This window comes from Solanum verrucosum, unplaced genomic scaffold (assembly GCF_900185275.1).
Source record: "Solanum verrucosum unplaced genomic scaffold, falcon-dt-bn FXZP01000261.1, whole genome shotgun sequence".
Taxonomy (NCBI): domain Eukaryota; kingdom Viridiplantae; phylum Streptophyta; class Magnoliopsida; order Solanales; family Solanaceae; genus Solanum; species Solanum verrucosum.
The window spans coordinates 5,756,708-5,783,156 of record NW_026019969.1 but is presented as its reverse complement, the minus strand read 5'-3'; the positions used below and the strand labels follow the sequence as shown (position 1 = coordinate 5,783,156).

The 26,449-nt window shown below is 33.9% G+C and overlaps 3 protein-coding genes across 6 annotated transcripts; all 3 read right to left on the bottom strand.

Moving 5' to 3' along the window:
* On the bottom strand, positions 1-26,449 carry LOC125815998 (probable linoleate 9S-lipoxygenase 5). 4 transcript variants are annotated; one of them, XM_049495581.1, is made up of 9 exons: positions 3,219-3,408; positions 2,849-3,129; positions 2,530-2,770; positions 2,102-2,443; positions 1,934-2,019; positions 1,703-1,810; positions 1,286-1,593; positions 916-1,179; positions 1-825 (listed from the first exon to the last, which is right to left on the bottom strand). In XM_049495581.1, the coding sequence occupies exons 1-9, from the start codon at positions 3,394-3,396 to the stop codon at positions 69-71; spliced, it is 2,565 nt and encodes an 854-aa protein (XP_049351538.1). In that variant the 5' UTR covers positions 3,397-3,408; the 3' UTR covers positions 1-68. The 4 variants fall into 4 exon arrangements, with proteins under 4 accessions (XP_049351538.1, XP_049351537.1, XP_049351536.1 ...); XM_049495580.1 differs by lacking the exon at positions 3,219-3,408 and adding an exon at positions 26,128-26,449 and having other exon boundaries at positions 3-825; positions 2,849-3,141; XM_049495579.1 differs by lacking the exons at positions 916-1,179; positions 1,286-1,593; positions 1,703-1,810; ... (3 more) ...; positions 2,849-3,129; positions 3,219-3,408 and adding exons at positions 19,035-19,298; positions 19,386-19,693; positions 19,802-19,909; ... (3 more) ...; positions 20,948-21,240; positions 26,128-26,412 and having other exon boundaries at positions 54-825.
* On the bottom strand, positions 4,991-8,369 carry LOC125816002 (probable linoleate 9S-lipoxygenase 5). The gene is made up of 9 exons (XM_049495589.1): positions 8,186-8,369; positions 7,816-8,111; positions 7,489-7,729; positions 7,064-7,405; positions 6,897-6,982; positions 6,668-6,775; positions 6,264-6,571; positions 5,902-6,165; positions 4,991-5,780 (listed from the first exon to the last, which is right to left on the bottom strand). The coding sequence occupies exons 1-9, from the start codon at positions 8,367-8,369 to the stop codon at positions 5,024-5,026; spliced, it is 2,586 nt and encodes an 861-aa protein (XP_049351546.1). The 3' UTR covers positions 4,991-5,023.
* On the bottom strand, positions 11,953-15,340 carry LOC125816001 (probable linoleate 9S-lipoxygenase 5). The gene is made up of 9 exons (XM_049495588.1): positions 15,154-15,340; positions 14,791-15,083; positions 14,470-14,710; positions 14,006-14,347; positions 13,823-13,908; positions 13,593-13,700; positions 13,194-13,501; positions 12,829-13,092; positions 11,953-12,709 (listed from the first exon to the last, which is right to left on the bottom strand). Exons 1-9 carry the CDS (start codon positions 15,338-15,340, stop codon positions 11,953-11,955), a joined length of 2,586 nt encoding a protein of 861 aa, XP_049351545.1.

Sequence of the window (26,449 nt, the reverse complement as noted above, 5' to 3'; positions counted from 1 at the left end):
AAAAGAGATTTTATTTGGTGTTAATAACAGAATACTAAGAAACAACATCTAACAAACAATAATAAGTTCTATATAGACACACTGTTAGGAATTCCTTTACCAGTGAGTCCCTCTTCACTTGTGGGGAAGAGGGAAGTATATGGAACTTTAACAGGCCCTGACCTATTCTTCCATTTTTTATGATCACTATTCATCTGTAAAATCTGATTCCCGATATCACTCAGCTTCTTTCCAAACCTCTCAAAAGCTAAAAGTGGTTCTTGATCCTTTGTCCATTCAGGTGAGTCCCTCTGTCCGAGGTAAAGTGTATCCGAACTATGCCTTGACAAGACCTTTAAGATGGAAATTTCAAGCAGTGTCTGCAGCGGAGGAACGGTTGTTTTGAGGAATACCTTATCTGGATTTGTCTTGAGCTCTTCATATTCAGGACTTCCTGGTTCTGGCATGAACATTCGGCTTAAACTAGGGCGATTAAGGAGGTAACCAGCATAAGGGTATTGCCCAAAATTGACTGCGGCATGAAGTGCTGAAGCTATCCATATTGTGATGGTGCAAGATTCTATGAGCTCTTGTCGAGTTTGCATTTTAGGCCACCAAGGCTCATCTTTCTTGTCACCATGTCCTTCTTCGCGGAGTTCCTTCCACCATGCCTGGAGTTCACTGTCTTTCTGTACCGTGTCATCTGATTTGTAATAGAAGTTGCAGTATTCTGTCACCCAACTTTTGATTGCTGACCAGATTTTTAACCCATCAACAGCATATGGATAGTCTTGAATTAGTAAGCGAATGCCATGTGGGGAGCTCGAGTCCTCAACGGCCATTCCCCTGAAAGTCAGTAAATTATATTGTATTAGTGAATTTATATAGAGATGATTGAGAATAAAGGTAATAAGTGCTTTGTGTCTTTTCACTAACCTTTGGATGAGATCAGCAGGAAGTGCTTGTTCAGGGAAAATCCAGTCTTTGTAAACTACTGCTGACATTTCCATGGAATATTTAGCAGTAAAAAATGTCAACTCAACAGTTCCGGCACTATTGATCAACTGATGTCTTCCTAAAGCATTTATGTTCATCGTGTCACGAAAGTGAGGAAGGAGAAGCTTATGAATAGGGTGAAGCACACTTAATTGCCTATTTGTTGCAATCACAAATGGCTCAATCACCGCATGTGTATTCAACCTGAGAAGGTAATAATAAATGTATCCAATTACTTTTACACAAATCATATATTGAATTTGGTTATGGGTAAGTTGTGTTTTATATAAAGGTTTTTGACAGATTTTACCAGTGACTGATGAGCTCATGAATGCCCGAGTCATTCACTACTGCATAGGCTTTGGCCAACTGCCAGATAGAACCTTCAACACCTTTATCAGATGGTGTATACACTTTGCTAACAGTACCAAATTGATCTCCATCTGGATGTGGCAAACTTAGTTCAATTGCCAGTGGCTTCAAAGTTCCATTATCTTGCAAGAAAAGCAAAGTTCTTGAGGCATAAGTTTCTGTGTTTGTCGTCGTGTTAATTCTCCTCAAGTATGGCATAACAATGTCATGGTGGTTCAATATGAATAGCATGTTAGCCTTGATTGCCTGTTAAATATTGCCAACTCTTTGTCAACAACTAACATTTGTCACTACAATCTTCTCACTTAAGTTGAATGAGCAATTTAGCTAGTATCAAGCTAAAATTATTAATTACCTCATCAACTGTTAGTCCATCCAACTTATCCTCTATCTGCTCTCTGGTAATTGTACTGTTTTGGTTGCCATATATGTTAGGATCCAGATTGCTTTTAGGAGGAAATTCCTACAGATATTAGGTAAGCCAGCATCTTCAAAATGTGTAAGAGATAATCACAATATTAGAAGTAAACTTAAGCAAGATCTTGATATCCTCAAAGAGTAGCAATTCAGATGAATTAAAGCTTACTTGGAGTCTAGTGATTAAGACGGGATTGATTCCCGCCAACATTTCTCTCCCAAATTCTTCATCCGTCCTCCATGCAGTTTTATCCTCTAAATACACCAATATTTAGATTACCAAAGGTGAGGTCATAAAAAATAATACTTTTGATCATGCAGAAATTAAGATAAATACCTTGAATAACTTGAGGAGTTGGGAACTTGAATAGGCCTTCACCATCAGAATGAAAGATGTCTTTTAGAATCTCCAAAGGAATACTATCATTAATGTCTTTCAACAAAGGGCCTTGAGGAAACTTGATTCCTCCTTCATAGAGTTTGAGTACATCCTCAAAGCTATCAAACTCATTAGGTGTGTTATCGAACAAAGCCTTAAATGCAGGGAGAAGTGACTGCACAATGGATTTTAAGTAAAATGTCAAGAAGTCTGACATCTTCAGATGACCAAATCGCTCGTCCCTTGGCACATATACGTCTAAGCTCATGAACAATGGAATCCTGCTCTCGCAATTAGGATCTGCAAGCAATTGCAAGACAATTTGCTCTTCAAGAAAATCAAATACATGAAAATGCAGATATTGAAAAAGTTGTGAATGTCTTCACCTGTTTTTGTTGGTTCGCGGCCTGTCCTGCCTCTACGAGGATACGGGTATTCAGAGGACCCTCCAAGAACAGGCCTAGCATACTCTTCGCCTTTATCTGGATCACCTAAGTCATTATAGTAAGCATAATCATAAACCCTGTCCCATTCCTCTAGCTTTCCAGTCCCATCTCCTCTTAAGGTCACTAGTTCGTTTTCTCTGTACTTCCGCAACGGTTCTGGTGTTTCACTTGGGAGATAAGCCTGAAGAACAGACCATAAATATGACAATGCAAATATGTGTTTAGACACATACATTCTTTATGAATGAATTAAATGTACCTGATTCGCAAAGAAAATGCGGTCAGACTTGTATCTAAAAGCAGGATAAACCCAAGAATTGCATACAAAATGGATTTTTCCGTGATTAGGAACGTCTTCGAGTGTGAGTGACTTGAGGAAGAATTCATTAAGATGAAAATTCTTGATGATGAATGCTCCTGGAACTCCAAACTCGTTGCGATCCCAGTCAAATGTAACACTGAAAGTTGATTCCCCTGCTATTATAGGGGTGATGTTTGTAAGCCAATTCTCTAAGTATGCTGGATTGCTGCGTTTCCCTTCTGAACCATTTTCTGCGAATGAAACAGATACATTTCTGTTTTTATATTTTTAATACTTCACTAAAAAAAATGTGAGAAGTAATACTGACCAAGATCATCAAAAACAGAACTACTGATCAACTGGAAAGACACCTTCTCGCCAAGGAGTTCAACAACTTCATCAACAACCGCGGCCTTTATGTCAGTGAAGTCTAAAACATTCTTCTTCATCAACACAACTTTTCCTTTCACCTTTTGCCCGTAATCTTTTCCAATGATGGCATGCATAATCGTATTTTAAGAAATGAATTTTTTTTTATATTTTCTTGAGCTTCCAACAGAACAAAAGAAAGCAGAGAGAAGTTACTTTGTTTCATATTTATATAGCACAAATTACTAGCTGTCTAGCCGTTCCTATTTCTGTAGATCTTTTAAAATAATAGACATTTGTAGCACATGATGGATAGTAACATTTTCAATTTTTATTATTTAACTATGATTAAATATGTACATATATTATGCTTTAATCAAAGTATTGGTGTACGTTAAAATGTTAAATTGGAGAAGAATATCTCAAATATAGAGGCAAACAAAGAGCAATGAAGAAGGGGAAGTGTGCGTTCATAATCTATATTCAAAACATAAAGTACGAACTAACTTCTGTTTTTTTTTTGCTTCTCATGAGTGTAATTTTTGGAGGTTTATGTGTTGCTTCTCTTTTTGTCTTCCTTATAAAGATTTGTCTTCATGGTAACTTCCGTCTCTGTACTTGGCATATTTATTGGAAATACTCAACATATAAAATATGCAAGACTTAATTTGGATCTTATGTATTTTCTCATAATTTTTTTATTTATTTTAGCCATAAATGTTAAATTGATCGTATGTTATATCGATCAACTCTTGCAAACAGTGGCGGAGCCAGAATTTTTAATTAGGAGTTCAAAATCTGAAGAAATAGACACACGAAGTAGCCTAAGGGGGTTCAACATCTACTATATATACATAATAAAATATTTTAACCATGTAAAAATAATATAATTTTCCGCCGAAGGGGGGTCGGATGATCCCCCAGGGTGGCTCCACCACTGCTTGCAAATATTACTTACAACAAAAAATATTTTTTCCAAGAATATCTCTTGACAGTAGTAAATAAAATACAAGATGGCATTGATGGATTTCAGCATTAAATTTTGCTTAAATGATGAAATGAACAAATTTCACCACTTGATGTGTGATCGTACCATCGATATGATTTTAGAGCTCATTGCTATTTTCTAGCTAGTGACACCTTTTAGGGATATAACATATTATTTACGCGATCTGCTGGTAGGTCTGAATATGCTAAGGGTATTAAGGTGCCACATCGATGGTCATTTAAGTTAATGTACAATATAGACTTTTATACACCAAGTTAAGCAAACGAAAATTCAAGAGCTTGACATCTGAATGACAGAGAGTGAACTAGCTAAGATTACAAGATTAGTACTTGTGTGGTGTATTAATCTGCTTTAGACAAGGAAAATTTATAATATGGAGTATTTTAGGGGTAGTTTAGATTTTTTAATACACTAGTGGAACGTGTGTTGCACGTTCATTTTTATTATATTTACGTACCTTTTTTCCAATGCACACATCAATTTTAGTTAGAATCAGGGGTTGAAACTGAAGAGTTGGGCATAAATATGAAAAATTCGAAAAACTGGACCCATGGTTCTTGGATACTTTGGTCCTGAGTTGATTTTAATTTTTTTAGAAGTCGGTAGATGTAAATGTTAACTTGTTAGTCTAAAATCTATTTTAGCTTATTAAAATGTTTTAAGTAGCCATTATTTGGAACAAAGAGTTTATTTAGTGATATTATTGGGAATTAATAAGAAGAAACAAGCACAACAAGGGGATTCAATACTAAGTTTTATATAGACACACTGTTGGGAATTCCTTTGCCTGTGAGTCCCTCTTCACCTGTGGGAAAGAGCAAGGTATATGGAACTTTAACAGGCCCGGACCTGTTCTTCCATTTTTTATGATCACCATTCATCTGTATAATCTGATTCTCGATATCACTCAGCTTCTTTCCAAACCTCTCAAAAGCTAAAAGTGGTTCTTGATCCTTTGTCCATTCAGGTGAATCATTCTGCCCCAGGTAAAGTGTATCCGAAGCATGCCTTGACAAGAGTTCTAAGACGGACATGCCAAGCAGTGTCAGCTGCTGAGGAACCACTGTTTTAAGGAATACCTTGTCTGGATTTATCTTGAGTTCTTCATATTCAGCACTTCCAGGTTCTGGCATGAATTTTCGGCTTAAACTAGGGCGATTAACAAGGTAACCACCATAAGAGTAATTCCCAAAATTGACTGCGGCATGAAGTGCTGAAGCTATCCATATTATGATGGTGCAAGAATCAATGAGCTCTTGCAAAGTTTGCATTTTAGGCCACCAGGGCTCATCTTTCTTGTCACCATGTCCTTCTTCGCGAATTTCCTTCCACCAGGCTTGGAGTTCATTGTCTTTCTGTACAGTGTCATCTGATTTGTAATAGAAGTTGCAATATTCTGTTACCCAAATTTTGATCGTTGACCAGATTTTCAAACCATCAACAGCATATGGGTAGTCCTGAATCAGCAAGCGAATGCCAAATGGGGATATCGAGTCCTCAACAGCCATTCCTCTATAATTGAGTAATATTAAGGTCATGTTAGCAAGACGAAAAAACATAAAAATACCTGTTTTAGTGAATTTAAGTTCTGTTTTTAGCACAGAGTAGGCGATTTTTGTGGCTTTTCATTTACCTTTTGATGAGATCAGCAGGAAGTGCTTGTTCATTGAAAACCCAATCTTTGTAAGCTACTGCTGACATTTCCATGGAATATTTGGCAGGAAAAAGGAACTTCTCAATAAATCCATCACCATTGATCAAGGTTTGTCTTGCTAAAGCATTTATGTTCATCGTATCATGGAAATGAGGTTGGAGAAGCTTATGAATAGGGTGAAGCACACTTAGTTGCCTATTTGTTGCAATCACAAACGGCTCCATCACTGCATGTGTATTTAACCTGGACAATGTAATTACAAGAAATGTTTCCGGTCACTATTACTCACCACATTGAATTTTGTTTTGGATAAGTTGTGTTACATATAACACATGTTTTACCAGTGACTGATGAGTTGATGAGTGCCCGAGTCATTTACTGCTGCATAGGCTTTGGTCAACTGCCAGATAGAACCTTCAACACCTTGATCAGAAGGTGTATATACTTTGCTAACAATACCAAATTGATCTCCATTTGGATGTGGCAAGCTTAGTTCAATTGCTACTGGCTTCAAAGTTTCAGTATCTTGCAGGAAGAGAAGAGTTCTTGAGGCATAGGTCTTTGTGTTTGTCGACATGTTAATTCTCCTCAATAATGGCATAACGAAGTCATGGTGATTCAATATGAATAACCTGTTTGTCTTGATTGCCTGTTAAATAAGAGTACCACCTTTTGTTGTTACAATCTTCTCAGAGGACTTGATTGAAGAATCTAGCTAGTATAAAAAAAAAAAAGTAGTAATTACCTCATCAACTGTTAGTCCATCCAACTTATCCTCTATCTGCTCTCTGGTAATTGTACTGTTTTGGTTGCCATATATGTTACGATCCAGATTGCTTTTAGGAGGAAATTCCTGCAGATATTAGATAAGCAAACATCTTCAAAATACGTATGGGATAATCACGAAAATAGAAGTCAACTTAAGCAAGATCTTGATTTCTTCAGAGTAGGAATTCAGATGAATTAGAGCTTACTTGGAGTCTACTGATTAAGACAGGATTGGTTCCTGCCAACGTTTCTCTCCCAAATTCTTCATCCGTCCTCCATGCAAATTTATCCTCTACACAGAAAGGTGAAGGCGTGAGAAACAATACCTTTGGAAATGCTTTTAATTTGATCATGTAGAAATTTAAATAAATACCTTGAATAACCTGAGGAGTTGGGTACTTAAGTAGGCCTTGACCATCAGTTTGAAGGATGTCTTTTAGTATCTCCGAGGGAATGCTATCAGTAATGGTTTTCAACAAAGGGCCTTCAGGCAACTTGATTCCTCCTTCATAGAGTTTAAGTACATCCTCAAAGCTATCAAACTCATTAGGCGTGTTATCGAACAAACCCTCAAACCCAGGGAGTAAGGTCTGCATAATGGATTTTAAAAAAAATGTCAAGAAGTCTGACATCTTCACATGACCAAATCGTTCGTCCCTTGGCACATATATGTCTAAGCTCATGAGTGATGGAACCCTGCTCTCGGAATTAGGATCTACAGAGAATAAAGAGCAACTGTCAATACAATTTTCTCTTCTAAAAAATCTCACATAAAATGAAAATGGTAAATGTCTTAACCTGTTTTGGTTGGTTCACGGCCTGTCCTACCTCTACGAGGATACGGGTACTCAGAGGATCCTCCTAGGACAGGCCTGGCATACTCTTTGCCCTTGTCTGGATCACCTAAGTCATTGTAATAAGCATAGTCATAAACCCTGTCCCATTCCTCAAGCTTTCCGGTTCCATCTCCTCTTAAGGTTACTAGTTCGTTTTCTCTGTACTTCCGCAACGGTTCTGGTGTATCACTTGGGAGATAAGCCTGAAGAATCGTCCATTATGATATGTATAGACACTTGGGAGATAAATCTTGTTACGTGCCTAATAAAAAGATTAGTCATATCATACCTGATTCGCAAAGAAAATGCGGTCAGACTTGTATTTAGAAGCAGGATAAATCCAAGAATTGCAGATAAAATGGATTTTGCCATGATTAGGAACATCTTCAAGTGTGAGTGACTTGAGGAAGAACTCATTAAGATGAAAATTGTTGATGATGAATGCTCCTGGAACTCCAAACTCTTCATGATCCCATTCAAATGTAACACTAAAAGTTGATTCCCCTGCTATTATTGGGGTGATGTGGGTAAGCCAATTCTCTAAGTATGCTGGATTGCTGAGTTTCCCTTCATGTAATCCATTTTCTGCAAATGCATTTGTAATTAGAATAATTTAATACTTTACTAAACTAGAGATTAAGAAGAGAAGAAATACTGACCAGGATCATCATGAACAGAACTACTGATCAACTGGAAAGAGACTTTCTTGCCAAGGAATTCAACAACTTCATCAACAACTGAGGCCTTTATGTCAGTGAAGTCCAAAACATTTTTTTTCATCAACACAACTGTTCCTTTCACCTTTTTCCCAGTGATGGCATCCACAATCTTGCTCAGAAACATGATTAGTCTCTTCAAAAGAAAGCAAACAGAATTTTTGTTGTGAAGTTACTGAGTTTGGATGTCTCATATTTATAGCACTAAAGAATACTGGCTGTCTACCGTCCCTATTTCTGTAGATCTTTAAAAAATTAAACAGTAGATATTTGTAGCACATGATGGATATCAACATTTTCAAACTGCCCCCTTTGTTCTTTGATTTATGAGCAAAAATGTTACCAATTTCAAATTTATTCGGTGCGCTTATGTGACTTTCAATTTATTTTTATAGAATTTAAAAATCTACCTAATTATTCATTACAAACTTACTGAGTTACTGTTATAACTTTATATAAAAACCTATGATTTTATTTTTAAAAACTATAAAAATCGATTCGATACAATTCAATTCCATCCGTTAAGTAGAATTTTAGAAAACTATTGACACCCCCTTGCTTAAACCACCGCCGTAAACTCTTCACACATATATACTTAGTTATTTTCTATAAGTGACTAAGTTATCATCATAATCATAATTTGAAGTTAAATATTGAAAAATTAATACACCCTCTGTCCCAATTTATGTGACTTACTTTCCTTTTTAGTCACTCCCAAAAAGAATGACACATTTATATATTAAGTAACAATTTAACTATAAAATGTTCATTTTACCCTTAATAAAATGATTTATAGACACACAAATTTCTATCATTCATTTTGGACCACAAGTTTTAAAAGTCTTCCATTCTTTCTTAAATTTTGTGCCGAGTCAAACTACCTCACATAAATTGGGACGGAGGGAGTAATAGAATTGCCAGATTGGGGTTCACTTATCTTTTCTTTCCGCAAAGTCTTCCAAAGTTAGCTTTGCTTTAGAAAATCGCCTAACCCATCAGTGGACCCTAAAGTTGGCACCGACTTTTTTTTAGATATCTTAACTAGACTTTGTTCATTTTAGACCTCTCATGTAAGCTTCCGTTTGTCATTTTGACACTTTTTGCATACACGTCATAGAGAGTGTGATACACTCATTTATTGCGCGTGAAAAGCTTGTTTAATCAATTTTATTTTATTTTTCTTCCCCATTTTCAGCCTCCATTTTTCAAGCTTAACTCCATCCATGACAAATGTTTTAAAATTTTAAGAAAAGACCTATTTCAAGATTTAAATATTGAAGTAATCATGAAATTCTTTTTTGAGGAATTTACTATTGTAATATGGAAGTGAATTTGATTTTTCCTCTTCCTTCACAGGCCTCAAACGTTGCTTTCTTATTTATTTTTTCTAGTTAATTTTAATGATTTCCATTCAATTTTACTGTTTTGTTATTGGTTAAGAAGAATCTGAATCCATGACTTAGCTTTATTCTTCTATAATAAAAGGGTTGGGGTATGATTGAGAAGGGTTGCGGGGGGAGATAGCGTTTCTGCAAAATAGTTATTTTGGAGAAGACAATGAGAAGGCCGCAAAATATTTTTTGTTAATTGGTTAAATATTTTTTTTGAATTGATTATGTGGGCAAAAATGCCATATATCATTATTTAAGAATGATTTTGGGCACAAATGACAAATGTCGTCATTTAATTGGATTCATTACACGTCATTCGTGAATGCATTACACACATTACATATTTTTGCTGATTGTAAAGAAAGTGTCAAAATAACCCAATAGGAACTTACATAAAGTGTCTAAAATGAACAAAGTCTAGTTAAAGTGTCTTAGTGAAAGTTAGTGCCAATTTTAGGGGGTCACCGATGGATTAAGCCTTAGAAAATTGTGCTACATCCATGGTCATTTAAATTAACATATAATATAGACTTGTATCCTTATGCACCAAGTTAAGCAAACGAAAACTGTAACTTTGTAGTTTTGATGATCCTAACAAACAATGGGACCTGATCCCATGAGTACCATATGTTCCTGGAACAAATGGAGGACAGCTGTAAAAGTTGTCAACTCTGTCATGGTTGGTGCACAGGAAAAGAGGACAGACGCTCAACCAATGAGAATGCACTATGTCGTTTGTTCATACAAGCATATACCTTGGATGATATGAAACAACCTAGTTCACACACACTCAAGCATTTTCGAAATAGGTGTTTTTTCTCTCACAAGAAAACAACAAGTTTTCAAGAACTGCAAGGGACCTGATAGAGTTATCAAGCGTGTCTTCAGTTTGTTCATCAGAAAGTTTGTGTCTTTTGAATCTTAACTTGTAAGATCTATTCCTAATCTATAAACGAATTTAGATCGTGTCATTTCTATTCCAGTTGACAATGAGCATAGTTAGAGTTAACCGTGTAGTGTGCGATTGAAGTCTATATTAACTAGAGTTAGTAGATATTGCTTTGGCTCAGTCTATAATAGAGTTGTTACATGTTGTAGGATTGAGAGTTTAATCTTTGTGTGATTATTGGAGTCTGTAATCACTTGTTTCTTGAAGATAGTGAAGAGCAGTTGGTAAATCCTGTGGGATAGGTCGTGATTTTTCCTTCCTTGAGCAAAGAGGTAGGAGGTTTCCACTTAAACATCCTTGTTATTTCATTATGTACTTTATCTTTTACTGTGTTCTAGTGTGTCAAGGACCTGGTCCTATAAACTGTGGTGGACTCATAAAAGTTATCAAATATCCAAGAGATTGAGATCTGAATAACAGAGTAACCTAGCTAAGATTAGTACTTGTGTGGTGTATTCTTAATCTGATTTCTTCTTCATCAAAACGGACAAGGAAAATTTATAATATGTGGTATTGAAGGGTTAGTTTAGATTTTTTAGTACACTAGTGGAACATGCTTTGCACGTATATTTACTTTTTTTGCGAATGCCACACATCAATCTTAGTTAGAAAAACTGGACCCATGGTTGTTGGATACTTTGGTCCTGAGTTGATTTTATTTTTTAAAAAAGTTCGGTAGACGTAAATGTTAACTTGTTAGTCTTGTTTATTTTTCTTAAAATCTATATTTTAGCTTTTTAAAATGTTTAAGTAGCCATATATATAGATAATAGAATGATCCCAAGTCCCAACCATTACAGACAACTTGGACACATGGCATGAATCACATATAGTAGTGAACTACTAGACTAGATTTTTTTAAATAATCCATCCACATGAAACTATCACCTCCTGTGGTGGTGAGAGTTTGGTGTGGACCTCTACCATATAGATGAAACTTACTTATTTTTTCTCAAACCTATAAACAATTTAAAGGTTCGCCTGTGAGGCTGACTACAGTAGACCGGAAGGTTACAAGTCCTATTTCAATTTCCAGGAGTGAAAAGGGAATTAAGATGCAAGAAGCAAAAGATTCTTCTTAATTCCTGCAATTGTGCCAATGTATCAACATGATCTAAAATTACTATAGTTCAAACATATATAACTAAAAAAATTAACTAAATGCATGTGATTGCCAAAAGATGTATATATAACAAGAAAAGAAAGGTTTATTAATTAATTGTGTGCAAGTCTTATGGATATAGCATACAACTCGGACAGCATTACACCCATTGGAAGTAGAACTTCTTTTGGAACAAAGAGTTTATTTAGTGACATTATCGGGAATTAATATCAAGAAACAACCACAGCAAACAGATTCAATAATACGTTTATATAGACACGCTGTTAGGAATTCCTTTGCCGGTGAGTCCCTCTTCACTTGTGGGAAAGAGCAAAGTATATGGAACTTTAACAGGCCCTGACCTGTTCTTCCAATTTTTATGATCACCATTCATCTTCATAATTCGATCCTCGATATCATTCAGCTTCTTTCCAAACCTCTCAAAAGCTAAAAGTGGTTCTTGATCCTTTGTCCATTCAGGGGTATCCCTTTGTCCCAAGTAAACCTCATCTGAAGCATGCCTTGACAAGATCTCTAACACGGAAATTCCAAGCAATGTCTGCAACTGTGGAACGATTGTCTTGAGGAATACCTTGTCTGGATTTGTCTTGAGCTCTTCATACTCAGCACTTCCCGCTTCTGGCATGAACTTTCGGCTTAATGTAGGGCGATTAACAAGGTAACCACCATAAGGGTATTGCCCAAAATTGACGGCTGCATGAAGTGCTGAAGCTATCCATATTATGATGGTGCAAGAATCTATGAGCTCTTGCACAGTTTCCATTTTAGGCCACCAGGGCTCATCTTTCTTGTCACCATGTCCTTCTTCACGAATTTCCTTCCACCAGTCTTGGAGTTCACCGTCTTTCTGTACTGTCTCATCTGATTTGTAATAGAAGTTGCAATATTCTGTTACCCAACTTTTGATTGCTGACCAAATTTCCAGGCCATCAACAGCATATGGATAGTCCTGAATCAATAAGCGAACGCCATGTGGGCAGGTCGAGTCCTCAACGGCCACTCCTCTATAATTGAACAACATAATGGTCATGTTAGCAGGATGACAAAAAAAGAGAGGTTATTTTAGTGAGTTTATGTTCTGTATTTAGTACAGAGTATGCGATTTTAGTGGCTTTTCAATTACCTTTTGATGAGATCAGAAAGAAGTGCTTGTTCAGGGAAAACCCAATCTTTGTAAGCTACTGCTGACATTTCCATGGAATAATTTGCAGGAAATAGAAACATCTCAACAAAACCACCACAATTGACCAAGATCTGTCTTGCTAAAGCATTTATGTTCATCGTGTCACGGAAATGAGGATGAAGAAGTTTATGAATGGGGTGAAGCACACTTAGTTGCCTATTTGTTGCAATCACAAATGGCTCCATCACAGCATGTGTATTCAACCTGAGAAGGTAACAACAAAATGTCTCCAATTACTAAAATAATACATTGAATTTGGTTATGGGTAAGTTGTGTTTCATTTAAAACTTTCTAACAGGTTTTACCAGTGGCTAATGAGCTGATGAATGCCCGTGTCATTCACTGCTGCATAGGCTTTGGCCAACTGCCAAATAGAACATTCAACACCTTGGTCAGCTGGTGTATATACTTTGCTAACAGTACCAAATTGATCTCCGTCAGGATGTGGTAAACTTAGTTCAATTGCTAGTGGCTTCAAAGTTCCATTATCTTGTAGGAAGAGCAGAGTTCTTGAGGCATAGGCTTTTGTGTTTGCCGACATGTTAATTCTCCTCAAATATGGCATGACGATGTCATGGTGGTTCAGTATAAATATCTTGTTAGTCTTGATTGCCTGTTGAATAATAGTAGCAGTTTTTGCACTACAATCTACTTAGAAAACTTGATCAAAGAATCTAGCTAGTATCAAAACAAAAGGAATATACCTCATCTATTATTAATCCATCCAACTTATCCTCTACATGTTCTTTGGTAATTGTACTGTTTTGGTTTCCATATATGTTAGTATCCAACTTGCTCTTCGGAGGAAATTCCTGCAGATATTAGATAAGCCAATATCTTCAAAATGCGTAAGGAAATATCAAGAAAATAGAAGTAAACATAAGCAAGATCTTGTATCCTCAAACAGTAGAAAGTTAGATGAATTAAAGCCTACTTGGAGTCCACTTATTAAGACGGGATTGATTCCCGCCAACATTTCTCTCCCAAATTCTTCATCTGTCCTCCAAGCAGTTTTATCCTCTACACACACCAACATATTTAGATTACATAAGGTGAAGACATGAGAAATAATACTTAATGAAAATGCTTTTGATCATGTAGAAATATAAATTAATACCTTGAATAACTCGAGGAGTTGGGTACTTAAGTAGGCCTTGACCATCAGTTTGAAGGATGTCTTTTAGTATTTCCAAAGGAATGCTATCAGTAATGGCTTTCAACAAAGGGCCTTGAGGCAACTTGATTCCTCCTTCATAGAGTTTAAGTACATCCACAAAGCTATCAAACTCATTAGGTGTGTTATCAAACAAAGCCTTAAACGCAGGGAGAAGCATTTGCATAATGGATTTTAAAGACAATGTCAAGAAGTCTGACATCTTCACATGACCAAATCGCTCATCCCTTGGCACATATATATCTAAGCTCATAAGCAATGGGATCCTGCTCTCGCAATTAGGATCTGCAGGGACCAAAAGCACAATTTGTTCTTCTAAAAATCAAATATGAAAATGCAGATAGTAAAACTTGAGATTATTATACTTGTTGAGTAACAAAAATAAAAAGTTTTGTGAATGTATTAACCTGTATTGGTTGGTTTGCGACCTGTCCTGCCTCTACGAGGATATGGGTACTCAGAGCATCCTCCTAGGATAGACCTGGCATACTCTTTGCCTTTGTCTGGTTCACCTAAGTCATTGTAACAAGCATAGTCATAAACCCTATCCCATTCTTCAAGCTTTCCAGTACCATTTCCTCTCAAAGTTACTAGCTCATTTTCTCTGTACTTTCGCAATGTTTCTGGTGTTTCACTTGGGAGATAAGCCTGAAGAGCAATGCAGATATGTGTTTAGATGCGTACATAATTAAGGTCTTGTTACATTCATTATGAATGAATTAAAGTACCTGATTCGCAAAGAAAATGCGATCTGACTTATATTTAAAAGAAGGATAAATCCAAGAATTGCAGACAAAATGGATTTTTCCATGATTAGGAACATCATCAAGTGTGAGTGACTTGAGGAAGAACTCATTAAGATGTAAATTCTTGATAATGAATGCTCCTGGAACTCCAAACTCATCGTGATCCCAATCAAATGTGACCCTAAAAGCCGATTCCCCTGCTATTATTGGGGTAATGTGTGTAATCCAGTTCTCTAAGTATGCTGGATTGCTGTGTTTCGCTTCTGAATCATTTGCTGCAAATGGGATAAAATTATGAAAGGAGTAAAAAGAAAGAAGCAGAGTAACAAAAGAAAGAGTAATGACCATGAACAGAACTACTGATCAACTGAAAAGAAACGTTCCGGCCAAGAAACTCAATAACTCCATCAACAACAGATGCATTTATATCAGTGAAGTCCAAAACATTTTTCTTCATCAAAATTACTGTTCCTTTAACTTTTTTTCCATCATCTTTTCCAGTAATGGTATCCACAATCTTGCCCAGTAACATGATTAGTTATTTCACGACAAATATTACTATATATATAAACCTAGAAGAGAACAGAGAGCTTTTGAAGGTTAGAGTTTTTTTCCAGTCTCATATTTATAGCAAAAACTAGTACACTTTCCGTTTGATTTTACATGTAATTTAGAAAAGAATTTTTTTTTGAAATTTGTAATCTAAAACAATTGATAGATAGATGTTTGTGGCGGCTATACATCATTTTATTAAAGTTAAATTGTTATTTAATATAACATTATGTTATTCGGAACTTTAAAAGAAAAGTGATTTATATTAAATGAGATCGAAGGAGTAATTGAAAATTTATACCATGTGAAATAATGATGTATATCAACGTTTTCAATTTTTCCAATTGCTTCTCTAATCTGTTGAATTATTTTTTGGAATATTTTTGTCTTCTTTTTTTGTCAAATTCCTTTTTATTTTTATTTTTTTGTTTGGGCTTCTACATTCAAATGCATCAATACTAATTTATATACGTGTATATGTGGTACATATGCAAACACATTGAAACTGAAATAAAATACTTATTCTGAGAGGAAAAATATGTGTTGGGACTTGGAGTATGTAAGTCAGCTCCTTTTGATACGTTGTACTCTTTCCGTTCAATTTTACTTACTCATATGATTAAGGGTGTGTTTGGTATGAAGGAAAACATTTTCCGGAAAATGTTTTTCAATTTTCTCATGTTTGGTTGGGTTAAATGTTTTGGAAAATGTTTTCCAAATCAACTCATTTTCCTCAAATTTAAGGAAAATGACTTCCCTTCAAAACTTAAGGAAAACATTTTCCAAAACTCTCTTCCAACTTCAAACTACAATTACTTTTTTGTTGAAAAAATCAATTTATTTTGTCCCTACCCTCAAACCAACCCCCAACCAACCCCCCCCCCCAAAAAAAAAAAATTGAGTTTGTTTTTAAAAAATATTTTCAACTTCAAAATTTTATTTTTTCACCCCTACACTCGATCCCCCCAACCCACCCACCCCCTACTCGCCACCCTACCCAAAAAAAATAATTTAAGTTTGTTTTTAAAAAATATTTTCAATTTCAAAATTTCATTTTTTCACCCTACCTTGACCCCTCCCCCGCCTCACGCACCTCCTACCCTGCCTCCCACCCACCCCACCACCAGCCCCCCCCCCCAAAAAAAAATTAATTTAAGTTTGTTTTTTAAAAAAATATTTTCAACTTCAAAATTTCATTTTTTCACCCTACCCTTGACCCCCCCCCCCCACCTCCTACCCAGCCCCCCTACCAGCCCCCCACCCCCAAAAAAAATTTAAGTTTGTTTTTAAAAATATTTTCAATTTCAAAATTTCATTTTTTCACCCCTACCCTCGACCCCCCACCCACCCCAGCCCTACCAGCCCCCCCCCCCAAAAAAAAATTAAGTTTGTTTTTAAAAAATATTTTCAACTTCAAAATTTTATTTTTTCACCTCAACCCTCGACCTCCCCACCCACCCCCTACCAGCCCCCATCCCCCCAAAAAAATTTAAGTTTATTTTTAAAAAATATTTTCAACTTCAAAATTTCAATTTTTCACCTCTACCCTCAACCCACCCCTACCACCCCCACCCCACCCCAAAAAAATTTAATTTTGTTTTTAAAAAATATTTTCAATTTCAAAATTTATTTTCTACCCTAGTAAAAATAAAAGATATTTCTCAAAAAAAAAATTCATTCATAAATCAAACACTAAAAATCTTTTCCGGAAAATATTTTCTACTAACCAACCAAACATGAGAAAATAAGTCAAAAATCAACTTGTTTTCTAGGAAAACATTTTCTAGGAAAACATTTTCCTTCATACCAAACACACCCTAAGTGTATATCATGACATCATATTAAAATTATCGTATAATAAGTTTGAATGAGTAACTAATGTTTGGAGTAAAATAAGAAAATAATTTGTTTTTATGAATATGTTAAAGTGTATTTATATATATTTGCTATATGTAAATGACTAAGTTATCACCGAAATCATAATTTGAACTTAAATATATATATATATATATATTTATTTATATGTGATAAATGCGCTATATTTATATCTATCCTTACCTACTTTTTTATTTTATTTTATTTTAGGGACCATCATTCATAAAGAATAGGAAAATGCAGGGGGATCTTTTTTCAAAGATAGGAGTATTATAGTATAGTATTATATATATACTCCGATACAATTTTTTATATAGTAATATTTAATGATATTATCAATATTTTATTCATGTTTGATTCTGTTTATTTGATAAAAATCCACAAAAGTGTATCATTTGATTTTGAAAATCATTTATATTAAAAATAATTTTGAAATATCACAAAGTCTTCACTCTTCTCATATTTTCTAATAGTATCTAATGAAAATGCATCCCATAAATAAAGACAGAGGAAATATAATAGTATCAGTTAATGTTCATGATGGGTCTGAATATAAGTAGCTAGATCAACATTAAATTTTGCATGAACGATGAACAATGAATAAATATCACCTTCTGATGCGTGATGTACTTTCGATTTGCTAGCTAGTAACAACTTTTACTGTTTATCTTAAGAGTCAAACGATATGAACTTCGACTAACATTTAAAAATACAAGAGAGTGATATCTAAAATAACATAGGGTAAACAATTTGTTTTAATTTGACACTTTCGATTTAAATTTTGAAAAAAAAAAATGCTAGTCTTATGGATATAGCATATAACTCCGACAACATTACACCCACTTGAAACTAGGATTTTATTTGGAACAAAGAGTTTATTTGGTGATATTATTGGGAATTGATATGAAGAAACAAGCACAAGAAACAGATTCAATAATAAGTTCTATATAGACACACTGTTGGGAATTCCTTTGCCTGTGAGTCCCTCTTCACTTGTGGGAAAGAGCAATGTATATGGAACTTTAACAGGCCCTGACCTGTTCTTCCATTTCTCAGGATCACCATTCATCTGCATAATTCGATCCTCGATATCACTCAACTTCTTTCCAAACCTCTCAAAAGCTGAAAGTGGTTCTTGATCCTTTGTCCATTCAGGTGAATCATTCTGCCCCAGGTAAAGTGTATCCGAAGAGTGCCTTGACAAGAGCTCTATGAGGGAAATTCCAACCAATGTCTGCAGCTGAGGAGTAATTGTTTTGAGGAATACATTATCTGGATTTGTCTTGAGCTCTTCATAATCAGCACTTCCTGGCTCTGGCATGAATTTCCGGCTTAATGTAGGCCGATTAGGGAGATAACCAGCATAAGGGTATTGCCCAAAATTAACTGCCGCATGAAGTGCTGAAGCTATCCATATAGTGATGGTGCAGGAATCTATGAGCTCTTGCACAGTTTGCATTTTAGGCCACCAAGGCTCATCTTTCTTGTCGCCGTGTCCTTCTTCGCGGAGCTCCTTCCACCAGGCTTGGAGTTCAGTGTCTTTCTGTACCGCATCATCTGATTTGTAATAGTAGTTGCAATATTCTGTTACCCAACTTTTGATTGCTGACCAAATTTCCAACCCATCAACAGCATATGGATAGTCCTGAATCAGTAAGCGAACGCCATGTGGGGAGCTTGAGTCCTCAACAGCCACTCCCCTGATTTTGAGTAACATTATGGTCAGGTTAGTAAGAAAACAACACAAAAGATATTGTTTTAGTACTAAGTTTTTACGTGCGTTGTGGCTTTTCATTTACCTTTTGATGAGATCAGCAGGAAGTGCTTGTTCCGGAAAAATCCAGTCTTTGTAAATGACTGATGACAGTTCCATGGAATATTTGGCAGGGAAGACGGTAAATTCAAGAAGTCCGCCACCATTGATTAGGATTTGTCTTGCTAAAGCATTTATGTTCATCGTTTCACGAAAATGAGGAAGGAGAAGCTTATGAATAGGGTGAACCACACTTAGTTGCCTATTTGTTGCAATCACAAATGGCTCGATCACTGTGTGTGTGTTTAACCTGACAAGATATAAACAAAATGCTTTAGATTACTAAAATTTGACAACACATTGGAGTTATGCAGCTAATTTTCGGACAAGTTTTTACCAGTGACTGACGAGCTGATGCACGCCTGAATCATTCACTGCTGCATAGGCTTTGGCCAACTGCCAAATAGAACCCTCAACACCTTGATCAGATGGTGTAAACACTTTGCTAACAGCGCCAAATTGATCTCCATCTGGATGTGGCAAACTTAGTTCAATTGCTAGTGGCTTCAAAGTTCCATCAACTTGCAGAAAGAGCAGAGTTCTTGAGGCATACATTTTTGTGTTTGTTGTCGTGTTTATTCTCCTCACATACGGCATCAGGATGTCATGATGGTTCAATATGAATAGCCTGTTAGTCTTGATTGCCTGTTAAATTGTAGTACCAACTCTTTATCAACTAATATTTGTCACCACAATCTAACATTAAAGTTGATTGAACAATTTAGCTAGTATCAACATAAAAGTAGTAATTACCTCATCAACTGTTAGTGCATCCAACTTATCCTCTATTTGCTCCCTGGTAATTGTACTAGTTTGATTGCCATATATTTTAGGATCCAGCTTGCTTTTTGGAGGGAATTCCTACATATAATAAATAAGCCAACATCTTCAAAATGCACGAAAAATCACTAAAAATAGAAGTAAACTTAAGGTAGCTACTAATATCTTCTTACTTGGAGTCTACTAATTATGACAGGATTGACTCCCGCTAGCATTTCTCTTCCGAATTCTTCATCCGTCCTCCAGGCAGATTTATCCTCTACGTACACCAACGTATAATATTTGGATTACCAAAAGTTGAGAGCGATTAAAAATAATACTATGTGAAATGTGATTTTGATCATGCAGAAATTCAGATAAATACCTTGGATAACTTGAGGTGTCGGGTACTTGAGTAGGCCTTCACCATCAGTAGAGAGGAGTTGTCTTAGTATCTCCAAAGGAATAGCATCAACAATGGCTTTAAACGAAGGACCTTGAGGCAACTTGATTCCACCTTCATAGATTTTAAGTACATCCGCAAAGCTATCAAATTCATTAGGTGTGCTATCGAATAAAGCCTTAAACTCGGGGAGGAGCAGCTGAGAAATGGATTTCAAAGCAAATGTCAAGAAGTCTGACATCTTCACATGTCCAAATCGCTCGTCCCTTGGCACATATATATCTAAGCTCATAAGCAATGGGATCCTGCTCTCGGTATTAGGATCTGTAAACAGTAAAAGGCAAATGTCAAGACAAGTTATATATCTTAATTTGTCAATCAAGTTGAGACTATTATACTTTGAATGTCTTAACCTGTCTTGGTTGGTTTGCGACCTGTCCTGCCTCTACGAGGATACGGATACTCAGAGGATCCTCCAAGGACAGGCCTAGCATACTCTTCACCTTTGTCTGGATCACCCAAGTCATTGTAATAAGCATAGTCATAAACCCTGTCCCATTCTTCAAGCTTTCCAGTTCCATCTCCTCTTAAGGCTACTAGTTCATTTTCTCTGTATTTTCGTAACAATTCTGGTGTTTCACTTGGGAGATAAGCCTAAATCAACCATTCAAACTATTTGTTTAGACACATACATAATAAGAGTCTTGTTACATGTCTAATAAACAAAATAATTATACCTGATTCGCAAAGAAAATGCGGTCAGACTTGTATTTAGAAGCTGGATAAACCCAAGAATTGCAGACAAAATGGATTTTTCCATGATTAGGAACATCTTCAAGTGTGAGTGACTTGAGAAAGAATTCACTGAAATGCAAATTCTTGATAATAAATGCTCCTGGAACTCCAAACTCCTCATCATCCCACTCAAATGTAACACTAAAAGTTGATTCCCCTGCGACTACTGGAGTGATGTTTGTAATCCAATTCTCCAAGTATGCTGGCTTGCTGAGTTTCCCTTCTAAACCATTTGCTGCAAATCAAACAAAATTCCTATCATTCCCAATGAAATAAGAAAGTCTTATACATAAATTTAGCCTTGGTTAGCATATATGATCTCCAACTTTAAGCTCGCACAGATAAGCACTTAGATTTGTATAAATTTAAATAAGTAGATACGCGTATCCTATATAATATAATACAAATCAGTTAAAATGTATCCGAAAATATTAATTTGGTTGTTTAGTCCTTACAACTCTATACACTTTGGTGCACAAAAGCATTTCGTGTTCATACAGAAGAAGGATGCACCTTAAGGGGGGAGTGGATGTAGACAATCTACCCGTAATTTATAGGTCACACAAAGACAACTCTATCGATTGCTCTAAATCTCCCCTTCATGAGTTATTTACCCACATCAGTCAGGGGTGTATCTATAGGGGGTGTCGTGGGTTCACGTGAACCCATGCTCCCCTCTGTAGATGTAGTGTTATATTTTTAAAAAAATATTTAAATATAGATGTATGAACCCACGTCCAAAGTATCATATAATAATAATACGATGATGATTGGTGCACCACTCTAAGTGAGGATAGAAATCTAAATCTTTTATCTATCTTGTCTTTTCGAGTAACACCTCTCCAAGTGGTTATCGATCACACTTCTGGCATTTCAACTAATTTTTCTTTTTTTTTTCCTTTAATCTTTCAAATTTTTCAAGTGTGTTACATTGAAAATTCTTAAAAAATTTAGTACTGTAAAAATTTAATTTAATTAAATCAAATGTGTATATTAAAATTTAAAACTAATAGTATTATATATTTTGGACCTATTGTTTTTAAAATTTAATGGTTCATATCAACAACTTAAAAGTCAAACCGATCAAATTTATACATAAAATACATTTTTTCGTAATCATGCACCCATCTTACCGAAATCCTAAATACGCCTTGATATCAGTTGGTGTAAATAATATTTCACACCAAATATAGAGATTAACCAAGTAAATTACACTATATTTTTATCAACCTACTAATTACTTTCGTGTAAATACCTCTTTTTGTATGAGTTGATTTATGAATTGTGTAAATATTTTTTACTTTCACTGATAAAATTAAACTTAATAAGTTTATGTTGTTGGCATACAAATGAACAACATTTACTTCCAGAAAAAATAAATTAAAGCATTTACCTTTTTAATTTACATACACACACGTGTCCAATATTCCAGAAAACGTGTAGATTTAATTGAGTGAAGGATATAATGTTCATTAGCCCCTGCGGTTGAGTTTGGGCCACGTTAAATTGTAGTAGTTGAACAAAAAATAAATTAAATTGAACATGTTCCTCTTTCCCCACATATATACCTCCGCCGTTTTTATTTATATGCAATTATTTTAGATTTTATATTTCTTTAAAAATTACGTAAATTTATCGTTGTATCATTATTTACTGGCTCTTGAAGACAAGTTTTCAATAAATGAACATGAATAATTTACTTTGATTAACTAATTTAACTAATAAAGATGAATCAATTACTTAATTTTTCTATGTTGGACAAATGTATACTTTCAAAGGGTAAAATAGAAATAATAATGTCATTTATGTATTGATTTTGTAAAATGACAAACACTCTTTTAGTTCATTTTTACTTGTCACTGTTTGACTTGGCACACACTCATTAAGAAAACAATTATTTTTATAGACATTTTACCACATTATCGTATTAAGTGATGTTTAATATTAGGTCTTGAAAGATGAATTGAAGAATAAGTATTTAATGATAAGGCTGAAAAATGAAAAAATAAATTATCTTTTTTTAATAAATCAAAAATAACAAATAAAAAAAAAATTATTTTAGAAAAAAGTAACAAATAAGATTGAATAGATGAAGTATCAAGAACCATCTATTTTTTAATAATAAGGACGGATAAATAGGAACAAATGGAGTATGTGGGGCCAGTGGGGACGTCTTCTTTAATAACCTACACGTGCTTAATTTATAACGTTTCTGCTTTGAAAATTATGTGTACGGAATAGGAAGCTCTACTGTGTAAAATTGGATTTTACTCTTAATAATAGTTGTTTATTATATTATTTGAAATGTTCAATAATACATGTCTATTTTATGATATTAATAAATAATTTTATATTTAATTTCTAATTTATCTATCATTATTTTTTTATTACATTTCTCAAGACATTGTATTTATTTTTAAAGGATGATATAATAAAATTATTCTGTTATTTGTAATTTCATAAAAAATGTGCAAAATCGATAATAAACAAGTATTATTAGACAGAAATAGTATCATTTTATCTCCGCATTAAATTAAATGAGTTAAAACGACTTTTCTTTGAAAGAAAACTCAGTCCAACTACTTCCAAATTCCAATTAATATGCACAGCCTAAAACAGAAATATCTTGTACGAAAATCGACAGCAAGGAATTTGCTTTTTTTTGGGAAATTATTTAACAACTTTTCGTTTTATTTGGCTATATTGATTTAATATTCTTTTTTAAAAAAAATAATTAGAGGTGTATTTTACTAAATTAATTTTGTTATTGATGTTTTAAAACTTTAAACTTGATTACAATTATTTTATTACTTTATATAGTAGTATAGTTATTTAATATTAAGGAATAGTATGGGGAGAAAAAGTAATATCTATATTTGATACAGAATCAAGTTAAATGAGGGGTAGGAGTAGTACTTTCTCTAATTCAATATAAATAAATGGTTCACACCATTTTTATGGTCCAAAATGGACGAATTTTTAAAAGTTCAAGAATATATCAAATTATTTTTTTCTAAAATTACCTTTCTTTTTAATGGTATTTTCAACTATTTTTAACCTCAAATAACGACTATCTTTGCTTTTAAGAAAAGTTTTAAAAAGAATAAAAAAGGATTATATTGACAATTTATTTTTTGAGTAATATCTTTCTAAATAGTTATGTTGCATTTAATTTAGCAACAAAGTAAGTGCTTATCTATGTTTATTAACTTGTCATTATTCATTTCTTATTAAGTTAAATCATCCATAATTTTCAAATTTACAAGCTTTTAGAGGTCGAAAAGTATGATACTTTATTCGAATAAATAAACTTTAAATTTAAATGCATATAATTCTAATTAGCCCTACTATAGGCTGATCTTGAACTTTCTTTTTTTTAAAATAGCTCAATAAAAGCATCCATAATTAATTTTCATATAGGTGTATTTGTTTGTTGGCCTAACTTTAATATATATTGGTGTACTTTAATGATAGTCCCTTTTAACAGTTGGCACTGCTCAAATTTAAGACTCTGTTTGGATTGACTTTAAAAAAAAAGTTTTTATAAGTTAAAATAAAAGTTTAAGTCAAAAAATGAAAAGTAGGGAGAGGCCTGCTTTCGATTCTAACTTATTTTAAGTTATTTTTGGCTTTACTAAACACTTTTTAACTTATTTTAAGTCATTTTTGACTTATTTTAAATTATTTTTATATTTGTCACACACTTTTAAAAGTCAAAAACTGACTTAAAAATAAATTTGATCAACTTTTAAATCAATTTAAATTTCAAACCCCCTCTAAATTTACCAGAACCAAATCTAAGCTGTGTAGATGTCTAGATAATGTACCTTGTACAGTTGTACTCACGCTAGCTAGTCCTCTTTTCGTTCCTAATTTCACTAATTTTTAAAAATTGAATTAGATTAATTTTGATATTTAAAATCAAAATTTAGATATTCAAAAACTATATAGAAAGGTACCATAAATTATAATTTTTCTTATATCAATATGATGAAAATAATAGTTAAAGTCATTTTTAACTTATTTTAAGTTATTTTTATATTTGTCATATACTTTCAAAAGTCCAAACCTGACTTAATAATAGTTAAGTCATTCCCAAAACCCTCTAAATTTACCAGATCCAAACCTAAGCTGTGTAGACGTCTAGATAATGTACCTTGTACTCACGCTAGCTAATACTCTTTTCGTTCCTGTTTACTTATCATGTACTCCTTTCGTCCTTAATTACTTGTCCATTTTTGAATTGATACACATATTAAGAAAACAATAATGACATAGTAAATTTACCATTTTACCCCTATTAATTATGAAGTTGATGAAAAATTCTACATTTTTCAAAGTAATTAGTCATTTAATTAAGGGTATAATAGGTAAAAAAAATTGTCCTTTCTTGATTTGTCAAAATGGATAAATAATTAGGAACAAATATAAAAGAAAAAGTGGACAAGTAATTAGGGACATAGAGAGTATCATTTTTCGAGAGATAATTTCATTAATTTTTAAAATTAAATTAGATTAATTTTGTTATTTAAAATTAAAATTTAGATATTAAAAACTATATAGAAAAGTACTATAAATTATATTTTTTCTTATATCGATGAAAATATATCTTAAAATATTTATCAAAATTTATATAATTTCACTCTTAAAAAAGAAAATTATAACAAATATTTGAAATAGAGGGAGTATAAGATAAGGTCACCAAAAAAGATATTCCTAAAACACTTCTTCCGGAAGATAATATATATTCTCTTTTCCAACACTCAAGCTGATGAAATTTTAGAATTATAATGATAAAAGAAATTTCAATTCATATCTAATTAAATACTTCAATTCTTCTTAATCTCAAAAAAAAAGAAAATCATCAAACTTATAAGAGACAAGTTTAGCCCCCCACCCATGGATGTGGAACTCAACACTCCATCCTTCATGCTTAGAACTAGACATTATTTGAAGCTGAACAACATAATATGAGAGCCAATATCGAGTGAAACAAAATTTGGTGTATATGTGTTTTTATATCATATTAAAGTGTATGACTGTGTTATCTAAAAGTTTAAATTGATAAAAATAACGATCCAAATTGGTCAGGTCATGAGAGTAAAAGAGTAGTAGTACTGACCATCATGAACAGAATTACTGATCAACTGAAAAGAGACTCTTCTGCCAATGAAGTCAAGAACACCATCAATAATTGAGGCATTTACATCAGTAAAGTCCAAAACATTTTTTTTCATCAACACAACTGTTCCTTTCACCTTTTTCCCATCATCTTTTCCAGTAATGGCATCCACAATTTTATTCAAACTCATTTTGATAACTTTCTTAGCAAACAAGAAAAAAGAGAGAAAATTTTGATGAGTTTGGTTGTGAAGTTTCAAGTGGGATATGTCTCATATTTATAGCAAGAAAGAATTTAATTACTAGTGGAAAATAGGGAAAGA